The 22,463-nt window shown below is 24.7% G+C and overlaps 2 protein-coding genes across 2 annotated transcripts; both read left to right on the top strand.

The window, feature by feature from the left end:
* The first annotated feature begins 4,310 nt into the window (after positions 1-4,310).
* LOC112595654 (SET domain-containing protein SmydA-8-like) lies at positions 4,311-13,454 on the top strand. The gene is made up of 6 exons (XM_025340937.1): positions 4,311-4,811; positions 8,479-8,844; positions 8,918-9,212; positions 9,285-9,380; positions 10,494-10,576; positions 13,272-13,454. The coding sequence occupies exons 1-6, from the start codon at positions 4,311-4,313 to the stop codon at positions 13,359-13,361; spliced, it is 1,431 nt and encodes a 476-aa protein (XP_025196722.1). The 3' UTR covers positions 13,362-13,454.
* Positions 13,455-17,240: 3,786 nt separating this feature from the next.
* Positions 17,241-20,203, top strand: LOC112595651 (myotrophin-like). The gene is made up of 4 exons (XM_025340934.1): positions 17,241-17,638; positions 19,277-19,387; positions 19,922-20,005; positions 20,069-20,203. Exons 1-4 carry the CDS (start codon positions 17,513-17,515, stop codon positions 20,168-20,170), a joined length of 423 nt encoding a protein of 140 aa, XP_025196719.1. The 5' UTR covers positions 17,241-17,512; the 3' UTR covers positions 20,171-20,203.
* The last annotated feature ends 2,260 nt before the right edge of the window (positions 20,204-22,463 follow it).

Genomic DNA, 22,463 nt, shown 5'->3' with positions numbered 1-22,463 from the left:
CGATCTGATTTTCTTGGTCCCTTGAAGATCATAATTAGCGAATTTAACTGTAATTAATTTATGAATTAATTATTTCTATAAATCATTTTCATGTAATAAAATTTTGTTTTGTATAACATCATTAAATTAATCTTTTAAAACAGAAGAATGGTATTACTGTTTTAATTGCTTAATGTTAATAACATCTTGTCATTTTTTTTGTATTCATGTTATTCATAGAAATATAATTGATACTGTGATTGGTTATTAATGTATAATGTACAATGTGTAAAGTCATTGCCTTAAATGAATTTATAGTACAATTATTGTGAACTCATTATTATTAATTAATATTTAATGAGTTGTTGTTATTATTTTTTTATATCAAACTAACAATATCAATCGCAATAGCTGTTAATACATTTTTATACTAAGAAATATAATGTAAATATTTAAGAATTTCATGATCTCTTTTTTTGTTCATGTAATATCGTAATCATTGCCAATTTGTTTTATTTACTTGGTTGTTGTATTTATTTTTTTATTTTTTTTTTTTTTTTTAACTGTGTGATAATATTATTATAGTCTACCTACTACAATTTAATGATAACTTATGATCGTATTTGTTTTAAATTGTAATTACTTATTGTAAGAATGTTAATTATTAATAATAAACTATTGTGATCACTGATTTATAAATTATAATGTATATGAAATTTATATATTTCTATTATGTATATTTTATGAGTCTAAGCAATAACATTTAAAGGCTTGTTAAATGTAATAGGTTTCTTGAATAGAACAGTGGCAAATATAGAAGAGGGAAGAGATCAGCATGGTTTTTTTCTCATTATTATGTGACCTTTATTCTGACATGATATTGTATACATTTTTATTTGAACAAAATATGCAAGGTTGAGAAATTACGTATTAAAAAATTAAAGATTGAAAGCAGAACTTCTGTAATAGTAACCTGTTACTAAGAAAAGAAAAGTATAACTAATTTTCTCAGTATTCTATACATGTATGTATAAATATTAAATACTCATTATTTATTAATAGTTACCATATTTTTATAATAATTAAAAAACAAACTATTTATGTATAAACAATAAGTATAATTATTAAATTTTAACACTAAATTCTTAACAATGTTAGGTAAATCATCAAGGTATTGGTATTTTGTTGATTATTAAGGTATGAATGCAAAAAAGTTCAATGATCATTTTATTTTGCTTGAAATATTAATATAATATACTCACACTGTCAACTGATATGATAAAAAAAACAATGGCTTAATTAAATATTTTATTTTTACTCTTAATTGATTAATACTTTAAATTATATGAGTAAATAATTATATTTTAATAATGAATTTAATTATTATTTTTTGAAAAAAATTTAAAAAGTTTAACCATTGCTATTCGCTTTGGTAAAGTTATAAACTATTAGGTTAGAAAATGCATTAATATAAATTAATTATTTTGTTGAATTTCGTCATTGATTTAAGTATTAAAATACGAAAGTACATAAAGAATAAATTATTTTTTATCTAAGTTCCTTTTTATTTTTTAGTTACTTTGTGTAGTATGAAATATGAAATTGTGCTTAAAACAATATTTATTTTGATAAAACATTACAGCACTATTTAATGTCATTGCTTTATTTTTATAAATTAACTAAAATAATATAACATATAATACAATATGTTAATAAACAATAATATATTAAAGTAAATTAATATATCAATTAATTATTAATAATTGAATTTAATTTATATTAGGTATGCATTTTTGGTTGAAGAAATCCACAGCTCACAAGCATCGGTATTAGTTTTTAAAGTATTGATTTTTTTTTTATTTAGATTTGGCCGATTTGTACAATGTGTGTAATAAAAAAATTTGGATATTATTTATAGACTGATTTATATAGATTGCAAATGGTCAGTTATTTCGACTAAAACGTACCTACTAGTCTTTTATCAATGATATCGATGATCCTATTCATAAGATTATACAATTTATACTTTCGAAAACTGTTATGAAGTATTTATTATGTCCAATACAGATCAAGGCCACTTTATTACATTTCTTTTCCTATAAATTTGATTCAAATATTTAAAATTTCACAAATTCGAAAATTAAATCAAATATCTTAAACTTTAATCTGACTTATCTAAAGCAGATAGACATCTAAAGAATGCAAATCAGTTTTCAGAAAGACTATCACATCATTATAGATTAATTTAAAGAATTTACGAAAAGCCCATACAAATGAGCATATAATATAATATGATATTGTTCACACGCTACCAGCCACTGTGGTGACTTGTACTTACATACGTGTGTGAGTGCACTCTACTATTTATTTTGCATTACAATTTACAGTCTCACGACACACACACTTACACGCACACTATTTATCACTTACTAATTATTATACATTCATTTACAAGACTTACATGCACAAAGAAAAAATATCGTTATTGAACTCTTTAAAAACGTTCTGTTTGCAATCCCCTTATAACTGTTTTTATGTAAGTTTAAGTTAATAAAATTTACTTTAATTTTGTACATAATTATTAGGTAGGTACCTACCTATGTAATATATTAATAACATAAAATATGAACTGAATCGTAAACGTCGAGATAGTTTTTTTTTTTTGATTTCTTACATAAGTCACCTAGTGTGTAAATCTTAACTGTCCCATATTACTAAAATCCTATGTACGCCATTGGAGTAAAATTAAATAGATTTGGTAAAATAAAAACAGTCAACTATACACTAGTAGGTAGATAATTTTAAAACTACGCGCCTAGTTTAAAAATAATCAATGGCAGGTTATTGTCTGTTCAGCAAAATGTCTATACATCCTCACAATAAATTTAGAAATAAAACAGAAGATGTTCTTTATGAATATTTTTTTCTATGTGTGTATAGTAATACTTTAAAAAAAAAAAAAAAAACAATATTGGTCAGTTAATTTGGTTAATTTTAGCTGTCTGTAGATGTAGGTACTTATCTGCGTGAAGGGTCGTGCTTGGCCATCGTCCATTTATTTCATCGTACATTATAATCACTTGCGATGATCTATTTTGATATCGATAGTCCTGATGATACGCACGGCTTTAAATACATCACACAAAACTGAGACTTTGCCATTTCTGTGACAATCTATTACTCGGGATATATAATCGAGGAGAAATTTCAGTATCCGTTCATACCGCTAATAGACAGGTACCCACAAACTACATACTAAACCACTAAGATACACTACAGCTACAAGAATTCATAGTGTAATCACAAACTTTTTACATACAATTTATATTATGTATAATAATTTTAATAATGTATATATTGTTATTTAGATTTAGATGCCTAATTGATGTCATACAGCTGCGGCAGAGATCTTTATTATTATACGCTTAATGAACCTAGGCAAGTTTGTCAATAAGTATCGAAAAAATTGTGTTTATGACACTAGGTATCATCGTAATTTGACGACGCACATAAGTACGAGTTCTTTATGTAGTAATGTAGTATAGGTACCTATAACGAACATAACGTCCTTATAGTGCAACGTAACATTTACCAATATTCAAAAGTAAGCATTAAGTGGATAGTTATAATAAGTAAAATATTTAATGTAATTAAATACCGTTTAATTGACTGTTGATATAACTCAGTTTTTTTGGTTAATTCAAAAATAATTTATCAAGTTAAATCAAAAATATTTTTGAAATTGTTAGTTTTAATATTGTTCTATAGGTTAATTACTGACTAGACTACTATGTATGCATCAATGCATGATTGGTTTTAAATAAAAAATAAACTAATACTAGAATGTTTTGATAAAACAGTAGGTATAATACCTACATACGAGACAGATATGGACACAATATAATGTTTATATAATTCTTTTACTACTTAATTAAAAAAGTAGATTTTAATAATATAGATCTTAATAAATTTTATACATACCTACCTATAAGACTATAAAATATGAAGTTAAAACTAAATAGTATTTTTTTTTTTTTTTTTGTTTTTGTCTTTTATACAATTATTTTAATTAAAAACAAACAAATACATATTTCTTGAATAAAATAAATAATAACACTAATAATTATCTATGCTACTAACCTGTACTAACCTATTGCCTTATAATAAATTCAAACCAGTATAACAGTATGCAATGAGAAGAAATAAAAAGTATTATTTTTTTTTTTTTTTTTTTTAGAGTTATAAAATACCAATAGGATTGTTTTTATAGCATTGCGATTAGTTAACAATACTGCACACTTCAGCGTCATCCACTCAGTATTATAATAGGTATGGATATGGACGCCATCAACGACTGTGTAAAGAAATATCTGTCTCAAAGTGGCGTAAAAAACTATGGAGGATGGACGATCTGCGGTGGGTCCGCAACGGTGGCCGGTCGCGGCGTCGTGGCCACCCAGGACTACAACACGGGTGACGTGATATTCGTGGACGTTCCGCTGATCATTACGCCAAGAGTGATAAGCCCGGACGACAACACAAGAAGTCCTGTATGTCCAGTATGTTACACGGAAGTAACGACGCCAACCGGATGTCCGGGTGGTTGCCGGTGGCCGGTATGTGGGCGTCAGTGTGCTGACCGGCCCGAACACCGAGAAGAGTGCCGGTACGTTCGGAAACTACGTCCGAAAATCAAGAACGATGGACAAACGTGGTCGATAGGTATTTACAATGCAATAACAGCCGTCCGGGGCCTGTCGATCAGAAACAGCGAGTATAAGTACTTCCTAGACGTATTGCAAAAGAAATTGTCGGAAAAACTCACGTTCGAGGTATTTTTTTAATAACGCTGCAGTGTGCCTCGAACACCTTTTAAATTTCCCAAAATCTCACCGTTCCTTATCGATTTTTTTTTTAAATCTGACCTTTTTTTAGTTATACAGAACATGTAGGTATCCAATATAATATAATATACTAAAATGTAATTATAATAGTTATATTATTAATATTATACTCACAACCCACAATACGGCTGTTCTCGCTGTTCTTTAATTGTGTCTAGATTCATCAAACTGTTTCATGAAATAGCACGTGAGTGATCCACTTAAGAACCTATCAACTATAGTAATTAATATAATATTAGACAACACATATCGATACGTGCATGCATATTAATCTGATTTGGGGAGTAATTTTTTGACGGCGGAAAAATGTTATTTAAAGTCCGCTAGATGAAAAAGGGTCGTTTCCAACACTAATCTAACCTAACGGCATCGAAAATCAAACTTTCGATGCAAGTGTGACATACAACAATTAAACAATATTACTCGTATAGTGTCTATAATGATTACACCTAAGTGTGCTGTTTAGACTTTTATAGCTAGAAGCTAAAATAGTCACATCAATATTTTAAAGGGACCAGGGACCCTCACTAGAGAACTCTCTTGGTTTCTCTTACACATAATTTAGAACTACTTTTTGTTTAATTTAGATTTCATTCAATACACTTATACACCTATAGGCTATAGGTACCTAAGGTACTTACCTACTTATACAACTCTTAATACTTATAAAGATAAACTTAAAAATAGATTATGCATTCGTTTTACGTGCGAGTGCGGAGCGAATCTTTTAAAAGTGTTCGTAGTAAATTATAATTATTCATTAGTGTGTACTGTGTAGGATTATGTTATAAAATAGAAAATGCTTTCACGCGTTTACTCTCATATTAATAACGTACTACCTACTGAAATATTAATTATTTAGTTGGTCAAAAGTATCGATCTTTTTTCATTTGTATTGACGAACCTCTAGATATCTGATAAAATTTCTGAAAGCATATTTGTATTCTTCATGAAGTTTACTCGTAAAATCGACTTTAATATACTATTGAATTAATTTTTTTAGTTAATTATTATACATATTATTCAAAAGTTAAAAATCTAATTTGAAGTGTTTAAAAATTTAATTTCAAAGAAGTAGAAACATCATTTTCAAGTAAGCTTCATGACAAATTCAAATATGTTTTCACAAGTTTTAGATTGTCGGTATATTTGGCATAAAATAGAAAGTCATATTTTTTCTGAAACCACAGCTGGAATCGCCGTAATAATACTTTATTTAGAGGCTATCCTTTCACACGAGTTAATTGCAACCAGAATAATTGCATACAAACTTTTTTAAAACTTTATATAAGTTGATATATTTAATGAAACATCTTCTCTGTCAGAATCTATTATTAAACTTATTATAAACTTTGAAGTCTCTGTCAAACAGAAAGCTTTATTAACGTCACTGTATTACCGTCGTGTGATTTTGTAATTTTGTACGATGTTACGTTCTAACGCCGCTGACGAGTCACCTTTGACAACCGATATGATTTGTAATTGGATACAACACGACATTGATACCGCTTTCGTGCGAGTGAATTACGCGTTCTGTTTGACAGAATCTTAAATCGTATTTTTAACAAATGTATCCATGGTCCATGGGTAACCATGTAAGTGCTACCTGACAAAGTAATGACAGAAATACCTACATGTAAATCATGTAATAATAATATGTTGTGTACTGTGTATGTTGACTACAGCTTACCTAAGACGTTATTGTAGGTATTGTATACTAATCAGATGATTTCTTTTAAAATATTATTTTGATTAGGCGCATGTTAAAAATAATTTAAAAAAAAAATTCTTAGGCGTATAATCTCATCTTATTATAATACGTATACACTTGTTACTGTATATTGCTATAACAGGCTTACCGCTACCTAACCTACAGTCTTTCCTGCCCGTTAAATACGTCTATGATGCATGTAAATCATATAATGTGCACTGGATATATTATTATTAAGTCATATTATGCAAAAACTAAAAATAAATGTTCCTTAGAAATGCACATAATATTAGCTTAATCTTTTATAAATTTAAAAATAGCAGAAAGTAGGTAACCATTATGCTGTAAAAAAGTATCAAGTGTAACTTATGTTATTGAATAAATCACTATAATGTGTGTGTTAAATTTTAATTCAACGATAAATTATTACGTATAAAAGAAAATTCTGAATAAAAACAGTTCTTCAGACTATATTACTAAGAATATTTCATTATATATTTCTTGGTATTGCTTTTAAAGTAAGTAATTTATTTAACTATTACTAAAACGAAGGTTAATTAATTTTTTACAGTAAACATTGCATTTTCTGTATAATTAATATTTAATTATGTTTAATTTATATCATATGTCTATATCGTATTATTATTTACTTTTGAATCAATACCACCTTGAGTGTGAATAGCTTAATGGTATAGATAAGTAGTATCTTAAAATTAATTTACACATTTTATAATTATTGATATTTTTAATGTAAAATATAATAATACATTTAAAACTTTTAATGAAAAATATTTTTAAATTACAAGAAAATAACTTCAGTCGTTATTCTGTGATACAATATATATTATAATTTCGTTCAAGTTTAAATTTTAAATAAATGCCTATAAAAAAAACTTGTGTTTTTGTATATAAATATAATTAGATATTTTGGTATAAACATAAACTAATTATGTTAAATCTTGTTTTAAATCATCAAGTCTAAGCTATACAAATTAAACAGTTTAAAAATAATTTGAAAATTTTTGTTATTTTCGTTATTTTGAGAATTTATCAAAATTTCAACATCAAATTACACTTATAAAAAAAATCATTCCTATGTATTTTTAATATTTTTTATGACTGATATAATACAAATTTATAAAGAATCTTATATTAATTAATAATAAAAATAATATCGTAGAATGGCATGAACAGGTTGGTGGTAGATATAAGCAAACAATATAGCTTAAAATTAATCTGATTTTGATTTTTTTATTTTAATACAATTATTCAGTTTATAAATAAATAATATAATTCATTTTCGTAAAAGATCAAAATCGCTTCAAATAATGTATCACAAGATGCTATGTTACAACTTACAAGATAAAAAAAAAAAACCATTATTTGATGTTAAAATATCTAATATGATTCAAATGCTTAAAAATTAAATTGTGGTTCTATATCTTTAAAATAATTATATTTTTAAATATCTTAAGTAACATCTTATGAAAAACTTCAAGGATCTTATGTAATGAGAGACTGAACATTTTTTAAATGTTTATAAATAAGTTAAAAAAGATTCAAAACATTTCGTCGACTACTTCAAAAGGTTAAGTTCAATTAATATACAAAGAAAATGTGTATAATTTTAAAATCAATGCATTTAATTAATTGTCTAAAAAACAAAAAAAATTATTCAAATCTCAAATAACTGTATTTCAAATTAATGAAAATTAAATGCAATTATATATATCTTATTCGTTTTAAGCACTATTTTACTACTTTTTAAATTGTAGCTATTTTCTAAATGTTTAGTTGAAGTTAGAAGGATGGTGGCCTGTGAATACACTGTAATTAGTAATTTTAAATTAAAGTTTTTTACTTAATGTTTCATATTATAATTAGGTAGAAGAACTGAAAAGAAACATAAGTATGAAATTAAATGAGAAGGATGAACAAATAATGATAACTACTTGTAAAATAATGGATGCTAATTGTTTTGAAACAATTGTAAGTCGTTCCAATAAATTAATAAGTTTGAAAGGCCTGTATCCTGTAGCATCATTTATGAACCATTGCTGTGTTCCAAACACAATGCACAATTTTGATGAAAAACTTCAAATGGTTGTAAAAGCTTCCTTTCCGATATATAAAGGAGAGGAAATTACAACTAGTTATACAAATTCAATTTGGCCTACTTCATTACGACAGAATCATTTGTTAACGTCAAAACAATTTACTTGCACCTGTAGTAGATGTTGTGATACAGAAGTTAGTTATCACAATATATTTTCACAGTATTTATGTTATACATCCTATAATTTCAATATTTATTTTATTTTAGGAATTTGGAACTGAGTTAGCAGCGCTGAATTGCATAGTTAAAAATTGTGATGGGCGAATTTTACCAATTAATCCATTAAATAAGATGTCGATTTGGCAATGCAAGATTTGCACAAAATTAGTAACAAGCACTGAAATGATAAATCTTTACAAAAATATTGAGACTTTAATGAAGAGCATAAATGTGTTTTGTCCAAAAAGCTTTGAAGAAATTTTAAAGTCATTTAATATCCATAAAGACAGCCCATTTGTAGTTGATTTAAGATTAAAATTTATATGGAAATCGAAAAACAATAGTAACGTTTAATTTAAAGAAATTTAATTTAAGTACTTCAAAGTTTAATCAAACACAATTTGTGTTAATATAGGTTTAAATCTTGAACAATTGCTTTACAAAGAAAAATTGTGTATGGAAATGTTGGATTTAGTGCAAAAGTTAAGATTAGGTCAATGTCGATTATTAGGTAAATACAAAATTGAATAATATGTTATAAGTATATATGCCTCAATCACTTAAAAAAAAATAACCCACCACTTATAAATATAAATCTATTTTTATTTTTTGTATGTCTTAATAAAAGACAATAATATTTTACCTGTTTTTTTCTATTATTATTAAGATATTTGCTTATGAAGTTATTTTATTTAATGATCAAAAATTATTTTAATCATAACTTTAATAACATTTTTAGTTTTTTTTTTTTTTGTTGCTATTTACGTATTAAGCCATATAGGTGTTATTTTTTTAATGTTAATTAAAAATTAATATAAATTTCAAATAGAATTAATAATCTGACAACGTAACCAAACACTTTATAATTTATTAATGCAATTATTCATTTTATTTTCTTGCTTTTGGTAAACTATAAATTTCATCAATTTTATGTTTAAAAAAAAAAATATATTCTTAATTATTGTTGTTTAATATTTTTTTATTTAGCTACACTACATAAAGATAAATCATAATTCATAGATGTCTTTTCAAATAGTACGTTATTTAATTTCAGTCTTTCCTTCTCACAAAAATAAATTAAATATTATTTGCGTTTGACATTTTATAAGTTAGCACTATTACCTATTAATTGCATTTATAAATCATTACACAAACTCAATAAATGATAAAATCAATAATCTCAAATCCCTTTAATAAATATGGTTATGATAATGATTTAATGGTAAGTAATAAATAATCGTGGCTATAGAGACTTGCGACGGTTGACAATAATATCATATATTATTTTTATAATGATAAATTGTAATAGTATATGATCAGATATCCCATCTATATACAAAAATGTAATTTAAAATGTTATAGTCAACTTTTTTCTTTGTTCCTTAAACCTATATGGCTAAATAAATATGAATTGTAATATACCTACAATCTACATACATTACCTAAACAATACTATTTATTTGAATAACAAACTTGTAAGTTTCAATAGTAAGTATTTTTATAAATGCTAACTATTTAAACAGTGAATACAATTATTTATTATTATGTGTAGAAATTTAAAAACCAAGCTATTTTGTTTTATATCAATATAATTTTATTATTATACGATATTATATTTTAAAAGGTTTAATATCTCTAGAACTTCAGAAAGTAATTAGAGAAAAAGCGAATCGTTTCCGGAAGAAATGGAACACAAAAACATTGAATGTACGTATACAATTATTTTTTTTTACATTTATTCGTATTTTATTTATGCATTTAAATTTAAGAAGATCAGACGACGTTACGCCCGAATGACTTCATATATTATCTCCATCTAACAAATGCGTATAACAAAGAAAAAATACCTTTGCCAAAACCAATTTTCAATTTTGTGTTATCACATTAACCATAAAAGTAAATCTAAATATTATAAAACATATAAAAATTAATCATTAAAGGGATAGGTTTTATTTATCACAAAGGAACGGAACGAATTTAGATTCAAGTATTTGGCTACCTACATGTGCTTTATATATCCAATATCTAAACGATTTGTATTCATAGATCATGTTTTTCAGATTGTAAAAATTTAAGAAATAAAAAAAACGTATTATAATTTTTTATGAGTAGGTAACTATTTATTTATATAAAAAAAATTATATTACTCAACAATTGATTTGCATTAATAAATGATGACCTATTATGATTTAGATACATATCTACTTGTGCACATGGTAGAATTAACAAATTACTTATTTAATTTTAATAATAATTCTATTAATTATTATTAATTACTAGCACACCAAAATATATAATTTATTTTATATTAATTTACATATAATATTTTAAAGCAATAAAAAGAAAAAACAATCCAAAAATAGCTCTAAGTTCATAACCTTCTACTTTGGCTACAATTGTGTGAGGATGTTGTGTAACAGGACAATTCTCTAATCATCCCGGTCCTGAATTCTGTATTTCTATTTATAACTTCGAGAATTTAAAATCTATTTTTATCCCATTTATGTACCAACCAATGTTTTGATCTTCTTCAGTATCTGTTTTTTTTCGTTTGACATTCAATTGAAATTGAAATTTACAGCTCTTATACCCGTATAGTTTATTTTACCTTGAATATAATATGGAACTCTTTTGTTATTTTTCTAAACTCTGCATTTCTCTTTCTGCATCGTATGTTTGATTCATTTTTAAACGTTTTATCACATATCTTCCTCAATAGTTTATTTTCAAAAACATTATTAGAAGCTTTTTTCCAATTGCAAAGTTGTGGACCATACACCTCACACCACAAATTACCGTAGATACTATTATAGCTATATACAGTTCTTCTAGAAAAAAATTTGGATTAACAATATTTATGTAAGACAAAATATTATCTCTTTGTCTTATATATAAATATAAATCAGAACATCGAGGCTCCAGTCATTTTCATTAGTAAATTATAATAGTTAATTCTAGATATATGAACTTTTTCAAAAACATAATCTCTAACTTTCATTCATTCTTCCTCATTCAAAAGAAATTCCATTACTTTTGTTTGTATTGGTTTACTTTTAAGCCAACTAATTTTACCTTCTTTATGTGAGTAGTGAGTCTATCAATATTCTGAACTCTGATCTACTATTTTTACCTAATTACTGCCCGTGATGTTCCCTTAACTCACCCCTGAAACATTATCTGTGTTTATACGTTTATTTTTAAGATATTTCAGTTGCTAAGCAAATAATTATAATCTCTTTTATTTGTTATATTAAAGCTAAACACCTAAAATTGGCGATTCCGCTGAATACAAGTTTTTAATGTTGTACTTATAAATTTGTAGGACTAAGACAACACATACAGTTAAGATGTTTCTCAGTTTTATACCTATTTAAAATATTTTATTTGTATAAAATCAATTTAGTAGATACCTCTTTTTATAATTTATGTTATTTGTTTAAACAAAAGTACTTTTGATACCGATTATAAATATGCAAATGAAATTGTTAAAACAAGTAGCTTAAATTTTACAGTTATGGTATTATACTTGTAGCAGTACAACACTATTATAACATAGGTGGGTAGTCTATTAATAATTACCTACGTATTACATTCAAATTACAAGTTCCGACGCATTACATCTTATGTCTACTAAGTATACAAAGTATACTGTCACCAGTGTCACTGCGAATTAAGATGTAAGATATAAATTATATCAATACATATTAGTCCGTTCTATACTGCTGTCTATATTTGGTAGGTAATGTATTATACATAGTAATGTATATATTTTATGCATTTTGTTAATAGGAAAAAAATACTAAAATGTTGACGATAAAAATTTCTTTATTTTTTATTGAAGAATAATATGGTATCACAAAAAATTGAGTATATACAATTGAAAATAAAATCGCAAACATGCTATTAAACAAGAATTTAATACTTTTATTTTATCCAACAAGAGATTATGCCAATTCTGAGCACCTCCACGCAAAGCCTTGTCATACTGACAAATTTCATTATAGCAGGGTATTCCATGAGTATTTGCAGAAAAAACCAATTTACGTTAGACTGTGGCATGTTTTCACGCTGGACTAAGTATACCTATATAGTATATATATTATAATTTTTAAAATATTTATATCGAATGTACTATTATACTTCACTACCCTATTTCAGAAATATTTTTTATTTATTTATGTTTTTACGAAAGGACCTATTTTATTAGTTAAATGAAGTAGAAGACAAATACCTAACCCCGGATGCAAGTTTTTTAATAACGCGTAAAATTTTATAATATACACTTACCTATGTATGTTTATTACAAATACATTTTCATTTAGATTTATTTTAAAGTGAGAAAAAATACCTGATCCATGGCTAACATAATATAGGTATGAATATAAGAAATTATTTTTTTTAGATCTTTGAAGAACAAATGAATAAACTGAAAGAGATATATTCTAGTATTTTGGATGAAGATGCAAACTTGAACACCAATAATATTCAATGAGTTTACCACTCGAATAAAGACATTGCCAATAGGTAATGAATTTAAAACGTCTTGTGTAGAGTTCTGTATTTTAATAATAATATACATATATTTAATTGTTATACATCCTAAATTGATAGTTAAAATTGTTTTAAATTTATAATGCAGTATTATTAGGTAAACACTAATGTTTTGTTTTAGCTGTCGTTTGTCAGCAATCTTAAATAATATTTTGATAGCCTCTGCCATAATATATTCATGTAGAAATATTAATTATTAATAGCCATATATAGGTTTTAGATAGCTAATTATATCTTATATATAATTTATAGTAATACGCCCATACAGATAACTTAATATACTTATTATATCTCTAATGTAGTAATGTATACTTTTATACTTATGTAATTAAATATCCATATTTTACGAGTAGTTAAGCTTAAGTATTCTTAATTGTTTTTTGTTAACTATTTATACCTAAGCTTAAAAAAAATTACATATTCATGTTGGGTAACAATCATTTTAATAGTTAGAGCTCAGAAGTTCTAGCAAATACATATTTTTTTTTTTGTTAGTCATAGAATATCAAAAGTAAAATATAAATTTATTTCACTTTTTTGATGTATAAGAAATTTAATTTTACTAATTTATGCATATTTACGGTTTTTAGTGCTATTTTATAATTTAGAATTAATTGCTATTTATAGGTATTTTTATTTTTTTTTTTTTTTTTTATGGTGAATGAAATAAACAAAGAACTTTAATAAGGTATTTAAATACGTGAACGATAACACATATTTTGATTTGAAAATAGTATAGGTACGTTTTGTTATCGATAGTTTGTCATCTATGTTCTGTAATATCGGACAATGTATTAATTATTATCGGATTTGTCGTAATTATATTCCAGAGCTAATCAATAATTCCTAAATACATATACTACTATATTATTCTAAAAAAAAATATAAAATTTGTGTTATTGAAAAAATTTAAAAATTCTGCGGAAAATTTTATTTTGTGAATTTAGTGAATTTTTTTACGCTTATTTTGATGTTTTTAAGTGCATATATAGCGCTAAAATGCACTTTTTTATTAGTGTTATAACTTCCTAGCCCTGGACATCAATAATTAGTATTTTAATAATGCAGCTATAGGTTATACAATTTATTTTTTATATAGTCATATAGGTAGGTAGGTCTACTAATCTATACACTACCTCTATGAATATTTTGAATTTATTCTTACAAACTATGTGACATTGTGAAGCATTCACAAAAATATTTATTTTAAATTATAAATAATAATTAATTAATAAAATTCATGATTCCTAGAATGAGGCAAATTGTATTTTAAAAATAAATAGTGCGCTAATCAGTACTCATGATAAATACTTTTATTTATAAACAGATGTATTTAATATTTATAATCCCGTTAAGTTATCTCACGGACTGTGAGCTTACGGAATTTGAAATTTATTGTCACGGATCACAAAAATCTGGAAAGTAACTAACCGTATAGTTTTAGATTGTATTCTTCTAGCAACTAAAAAAAAGTAAACCGTATAATCTCAAACCGTAGAAATCCAGAAAAAATAAACACATAAACCGTATTGTTATGGACCATATACTCTTACTCCTGAAGGCTGAAACTTTAAATTTTAAGTGACACCAATAGCGTTTTATTAATTTTTTTGGGAACAGCCATTGTGCCAAATTTGTAAGATTGGGTGATAAATAATTATGTGTGTAATTTTTTACTAAGACGAAATAGAACAAAGATATATCTAATATTGTAATATTATAACTATACCATATTTAATTTTATTTAAAAGTGTAATGACGTAAAAATAAGAGAAGAAAATAAAAAATAAAAATAGAAAAAAATGGCTAAAACTTAAATAATAGGACCAAGATCTGGGTGATGTTTCTCTACACGTATAAGTGCTTAAGAATATAATTACCTATTAGATACAGCTATTGCATTTGTCCTATTACTTTCCTTATGATCTTCGAAGGATTTTCGAAGTTGTGGATTCGAGTATATAATTATCATACATCTTATCTGGCTAACATGTATATATATTGTGCTGTAAATTGTAATATATTAAGGCAACACAAATAAAGAATTCTTTGATACGTGAATCCTAATAAATACAATAGTAATTTAGCTTGATAAAAAAATAGGTCCAGTTGTCGTTCGTAGGATCCGATGTTGAGAGATGTTGTTGATATGATTGGTGAGCATACAATAATAAAAAGGCGACACGGTCATATCGATTTAAATAGCTGGTGGCTTTATCAAAGGTCTCTGCAACTTTTCCAAGAAATTAGTTATATCCTTGGAGGTAGAAACCTTTAATCGGCCATCCCTAATTTTTAAGCTATTGTAGCATATCATTACAAGAATTTAACGAAGAAGAATATTGGAATACGTCATAATTTATATCAGTTTAAAATTATTATAACTACTACCTACAAACACATATATTTTATAAACATGTCCCATTGTTCTGTGATGAACATAGACGTATGTAAGTGTCTGATTTCTAAATTTGATCCTTAACCTTCCCCCTTAGTATAATATAAGCAAAAAAAAAAAAAAAATTACAGATAATTTTAGACTTTTTTAAATAAAAAAAAACTTTATAATATTTTATATTTTTCTCTATTTTGAATATTTATATGATTAAATGGTTGAAACAAAAATTTTAAATCACCTTATGATCTATATATAAAAGACAATTCAAACAACAATCATTAATAACAAAAAATGTATGTCTCCAATCTCCATGAATAATGTTTTTGAACTATTATAATAAAATAATGAATTTTATTTAAAAAAATAGATCAAGTATGTAATTTCGTCAAAATTTTAAATTAAAATGTCTTTAAAAAAATAATTGTGCTTAAATATTTTTTTTGAACTTAGTGTGTTACTTAAATAACTTTTTATCTAAAACATTTTGCAGAAAGTTTTGTTACATTCGTGATTACAATAAATGTTATCAAAATTTGAATTTCAAATAGTTATAAAAATACATTTTACATGTACAAAGGTACATTTTAAACATTTTTTTAAAGCTTTAAGAACAGCTTATGTGAAATCTTGAATTAATTTTTTTTTTTAAGCTTTTTTATCAAACAAAAATACTTTTATTGACATATACGGAAATAAAACTAAAAAGATATTGAAAATGTTTATAAATTACTCAAAAAGAGTAAAATTATTTTGAAAATGTTATTATGTATAAAAAAATAATAATATAAACGTATTGTAGAAATTTACAGTACCAATGGTTATTTTTTTTAATTACAACGAAAAATACAAAATTTATTTTGTAAAATACCTACCTACTGATTTTACCTAAAAATTCCATTTTCTGTATTATTTTTAAATTTTTCGGATTTATCATTATTAACTACCTAAATATAAACTAGATCGAATTTTCTATCTACACCAGAAATCATCTTAAAAATTTGAGAAATACACCATTTTTTTTTCATAGTTATAAAATCAATACGTCTGATGAATAATCTATACTCATAATTTATCACCTAGCTATATAAATCTAAAACAGTTTTGAACAGATTGTACGGACATTAACAACTAGAAACTGTAAAATATTAACATACCTATAATCTATACAGTAATTATAAGGTAACTAATAATTTTTGTGATTGAAACTATATTAAAACGTGTTGTATAACGAAATAAAATTGTACGCTACGCGCCTACGCTGCCTAGCAGCTAGATATCATAATAATATTACCTCCATAGCTCTAACGATACCTACCTACACAGTATTATAACCTCTTTGACTATATGTACTTTCGGAATAAAAGAAACAATGAATAAATATGAATCTGATAAAACTACGCGATTTAGAATTCTGTTTTACGCGATAACGTAGAAAAATAATAGTAATTATGATAACATGATAAGTGGAATAGGCGAATCGTGAATTCTGCCACTTTACCTACTTACCATCAACTGAATAATTTATGTCCGTTCTATTAAATTACGTGTACGATACTCGTTTACGACGTCGAAGTTTACAGCCTTGTAAAGGGTTTTAAATTCACTTCGTTGTCTTTGACTTATTTTTGTGAAGTCTAAAAAGATAATAAATACCATATTCAATTGCCTATTGATAGGTACTTACCTACCAAACGATGGAAGTCTGCACCAACGAGAACGGAAACTGTGCGGTTGCTAGTGAAGATTTATCGTGGGCATTACAAATTGGCGATCTTGACACGGTCAAGGAACAGTTGCAGAGACTTGCTAAAGAAAATCGGGTAATTAATTTTAGTTCTTGTCGGAGATTGGATTTATTTCTTGACTAACATTAATGTAATTATGTTGTATACCTACATTTATAAACAGTGCATCACCGTTGATGATATCCCTGTAGCGATTAAAGACATACCTATTTTTTAAGTATTATAATTTGAATGAAAGCTATTTTCATTTTTTTAAAGTTTTTACTTAGTAGGTAGGTACTTTTTCTTTGAAATAGGTATACTACTTCAATTAAGAATTTTACATTAGATTTTCTGTGTTTTTAACATTTACTAGTTCAGTAGTTCATAATCCCTACTTAAAATGTTTACATATGCAGTGGCGGCGTGAACGGGGTTAATTTTATGCAGCGTGTCACAAAATAAATGGTGGGTAGGTGTTGAAAGTTGACGTTTGTAGTTGAGTAGAAGTTAGGTACTTATTTTAGTATCATCGATTAAATATAAAATACACTTACAATAGGTAATCAATAGTGAATAGAACAATAGATGCTAAAAATTCTATAAAGCTGCAGCAAACTAAGTTATAGCTATTAATATTAAATATAGTTCCAGATTACATGTTCATCAGAACTATTTTTAGTATTTTATATTTTTTTAATATATTGGTGTTAACATAAAACGTAGGTAGGTGTTGAACATTTTTTACTGCGTCATTGATATAATAAATTCAAGCTGCCACTACACATAATATGCATGTTAACTGTGTGATAGGTAGTCAAGATATCTCACTTTTATTATGTCACATTATTGATTTTTTATGAACATATTTTAGCAAAAAAAATTCTCAAAGTATATAAGTCATTAGCTGATTTATTAAAATCTATATTAGGTAGGCACCTATTGTATAATTAAAGTAGTGTCTAAATAGAATAAATAGTGTCCAAACTCCAAAATGAATGATTTGATCAATGCAATAAAATAAATTATAATATAATAATTTATGAGTATATTTTTTTTATTTTATATATTATATAAATTTACTTATACTTATTAAATCAAGTAAATCTGAATTGTTGTAAAGCTATGTTAAATGTCATAAATAGGTAACATTTTAAATTAATATGCAAACAATAACCTTAAATTCAAATTGTAACATTCTTACTAGAAATATACTTATTATTAATATTTTCAATTTAGCTATCACTATGTAAAGGAGTTTTTAAAAAATTAAAATTAAACCCATTCATTGTATGAAATTTAAATCTGTATTTTTTACTGATACATTATTTAATTTAGTATTATAAAAGATTTCATCTTTAAATATTACAAAATTATAAGTTATTAATTATCCTTTAAAATCTTTTATTTAAATCAAATAATTTTGAATCATTTTTATACCATACATATTATTTAGATTATAAATTTAAAATATCTATTGTAAAAATCAATATAATTAGATATTTTAATACATAACTACTAACTTTATCAAAACAAATAGCTTCATTACAGATTACACACAAAATTATAATTCCATTTATTGTTAAAAAGACAGCATTCTTTATCAATTTTTCATCTTTTATTTGATCTCATATTTAAACTTGGAAAACAGCATATTCATAACAAATATGAATAATTATATAACTATGATTTCACAAGCTTATAAATATTTTAAATTTATATTTGATACTTTAGGACTGGAATATAAACAATGTGTCAAATGGAAGAACTATGTTACATAAAGCTTGTGATTACGGCCATTTGGATATTGTTGAATATTTAATTCAAAATGGTGCTGATATAAATGTAAGTTTTTGTTAATTTAGTGAAATTTATCCATATTGTTACTATTTTTCAATGTAAAAGCTCTTATTTTTCATAAAATCAAATGTATTATGCTAATGTATTATGTATTAGATTACAATTCTATGATATAGTTTTATTTTTTTACAATGACCAAAGATTTTAAACATCTGAATTTAAAAATAATTTGGTTAAATATTCTAACTAATATATATGGCTTTAATTTAATGTGCAATCTACAAGTCCTTTGTCATGACTAATAACTATGTAGATCATGCACTATAACAAAAATTTTGCTGAAGTCTTACATTTATTGAGTAGGTAGATGATATTGAAATTTGATATACATTTTTTGTACATTTGTACAACCAAATTAATCTATACATTTTATCGAAGAAAAGACTTAATTGAATTACATGTTAAAAATGTATAAACTATGTGGATTTGATTATACTAATCATTAATATATAAATACAAATCTAACAAAAATAAAATCTATTATTATAGATACATTATTAAAGTGTATTTATTTTTTAGATGAAGGACAACTTTGGCATTACTCCATTACTGTGTGCTCTTTGGGAAAATCATTTCAAAGTTGCTAAGTATTTAATTGATAAAGTAAGTTTCAATATGATAATATCTTTAATTGGGTTTCAATTTATAAATTAAAATTTTTTTCAGGGAGCAATTACAAATTTATTAACACCCCAAGGATTGAAATATTATGAATGCATTGAAGATTCTGAGATGATTAACTTATTAAAACGATTAGAAACTCAATAGTTAATTTTATCTCTTTAATTCAAAAATTTATTAATTGAATTATCTATCAAAATCTAAACGTACCTTTTTAATATTATTCACATACTATTTGGGATAATTAAACAATATAACTAATTACACTCCAAAATTCCTTTTATTTAAAATAATTTTTTTTTAAGATAGTTATCATTGTTATTATCTATTAGTTATATAACATTTCACATTTATTTATCTACTAGCCTTATAAATTAATATTCTAGATTCATGAGTGAAACAATTATAAAATAATGACTGGAGATATAATATTTATAAACACTTGTTCCTATAGTAAATTGTTGGTGGAATAATTTGACAATAAGTGATTAAGTTTTCATTGTTTTTATTATAATTATTATTGTTTGTCAATAAATTAATGAATGATCAATAAAATTAATACAACTAATACTTTTTGTGGAGTTTGAAACAGTTTTATAAGTATATTAATATTAAAATTAATTTATTAGCCTGTTTAGAGATTAAACATACACTTTTATATTAATAATAACTATGTTAATCATTTTGAACTAATAAAATAATATAATCAAATTATTATTGTTATAATCAATTGCTTAATTGTATTTTATTTATGTTTAAGTTTAAATTAAATATTTTTTTCAGCAGTTTGTTTGTTATGATGAATATTTGATAATCCATATGAGATATTATGCTTGTTTAAAGAAATTATTTATTCTTTGCCTGTTAAAGTTTTGATGATATAATATAAAATACAAACATTAAAGTTGTAAGCATAATTTGAAATACATAATATCTTTTATATGGATACAATTTGTGATTGAAACTTAATAGTGAACGAATTAACAATTATTGTTGGAATTGTATGTTATATTGCTATATTATTTATTTGTTTATTTATTATAAGCATTATTATTATTATTACAATTCAGGTGAATATTGCTTAGTATTAGTCTTTAGAAGCACTTTTATAATACATTTATCCTATTGTATTTTTTTTTTATTATTATTATTATTATTATTACTATTAGTATCATTAGGTACATCATTCTACGCTATTTAATTTTTAAATACAATATCTTTTATCTATTTATTTTATCAAAATATTTTTGAGTATTTTATATTTGCTTTAATTTCTAAACGTGTATTATTATTTTCTTTTTTCTTTTTTACACATTTGTTTAATTTATAATTAATGTACCTTTAATCATATTGTAGTAATGTAACTCTATTTCGATTACCAATTTTTAGTTATGTTTTAAATCATCTCTTACAGAAATATAAAATCATTTTTATTATATCTTAATTCACACAATTCTATTGCTATTACACAGTTAACATATTTCCAATTATTAATATTATCATTTAGAGAATATTTGTATACTAAAGCATTGTTTAATTAATATAACTATGGTTTTTTAGCTATAACTTTATAACATTCACATGCGCATCTAAAAACTTAATTTATAAAAATAAATTTATTACCTTATAAACTACATAATCTTTATACTGTTGTAAATTATATTTTTCGATTTACTAATTTCTCTGTGCGTTCTACTGTCAGGTACATAATATTTATTATTTTATGATAATTCCTACTTCCTAGGAGGTTCACTAAAAAATATTGAAAATTAGTTTATAAAGATCAATTAAGATTAAGAATAAATTCAAACTAATAAAATATATTTCTAAATTTAATTTAAAAATATTGCAAACATTTTTAATACCAACAAACTAATTAAGGTTGTATTTAGAATAAGAAATGAAATTTTTAAATTGCATAAATTTTAGAAAGTTTCAATAGATAATGTATTTTATAATACATTTCTGCGTTGATTGGTGTCACTCTATGCCAGGGATGGCAAATAGAATTTTTACAACGTGCCAATTAATGACATAATTCAAAAAAAAGTTTCAGCCGTACCATAATTATTTTTATTAACACAGAAAAATACAAATGAAAAAATACTAAAGATAAGATAACAATACGTCGTTGTGAAACATATATAATTAATACGTGCAATTGATAATTAAATTTATTGTATGTTACTAAATCTATAAATATATATGGACAAATGAAAGTTTTTCGAGTACCTACATCAAAAATCTCATGCGTGTCAACCTTGGCACGCGTGCCACTTATTTGCCATCTCTGCTCTATACTATCAATATGATTATTGGTCTGGACAAGTGTTACGGTCAGATAAGCTTTATCTACAAATTAAAAATGTCCGACAATTTTCTTTGTCCCTCAGCTGAAAATTAAATTTTAGTTGAATATATTCAACACAACAGAGAAACA

Source organism: Melanaphis sacchari, unplaced genomic scaffold, assembly GCF_002803265.2.
Source record: "Melanaphis sacchari strain LSU unplaced genomic scaffold, SCAv2.0 Contig28_pilon_pilon, whole genome shotgun sequence".
Classification (NCBI taxonomy): Eukaryota; Metazoa; Arthropoda; class Insecta; order Hemiptera; family Aphididae; genus Melanaphis; species Melanaphis sacchari.
Note: the sequence above shows the minus strand (reverse complement) of the source record. Positions and strands in the feature narration are given on the sequence as shown.

Excerpts from the sequence above, each read along its gene's own strand:
- LOC112595654 (XM_025340937.1), top strand. The coding sequence starts at position 4,311 with ATGGATATGGACGCCATCAACGACTGTGTAAAGAAATATCTGTCTCAA. Across the intron at positions 9,213-9,284 it reads ATGGAAATCGAAAAACAATA|GTTTAAATCTTGAACAATTG; the intron begins GTAACGTTTAAT and ends GTGTTAATATAG. Across the intron at positions 10,577-13,271 it reads GGAACACAAAAACATTGAAT|ATCTTTGAAGAACAAATGAA; the intron begins GTACGTATACAA and ends TATTTTTTTTAG.
- LOC112595651 (XM_025340934.1), top strand. The coding sequence starts at position 17,513 with ATGGAAGTCTGCACCAACGAGAACGGAAACTGTGCGGTTGCTAGTGAA. Across the intron at positions 17,639-19,276 it reads GACTTGCTAAAGAAAATCGG|GACTGGAATATAAACAATGT; the intron begins GTAATTAATTTT and ends TTGATACTTTAG. Across the intron at positions 19,388-19,921 it reads AAAATGGTGCTGATATAAAT|ATGAAGGACAACTTTGGCAT; the intron begins GTAAGTTTTTGT and ends TTTATTTTTTAG.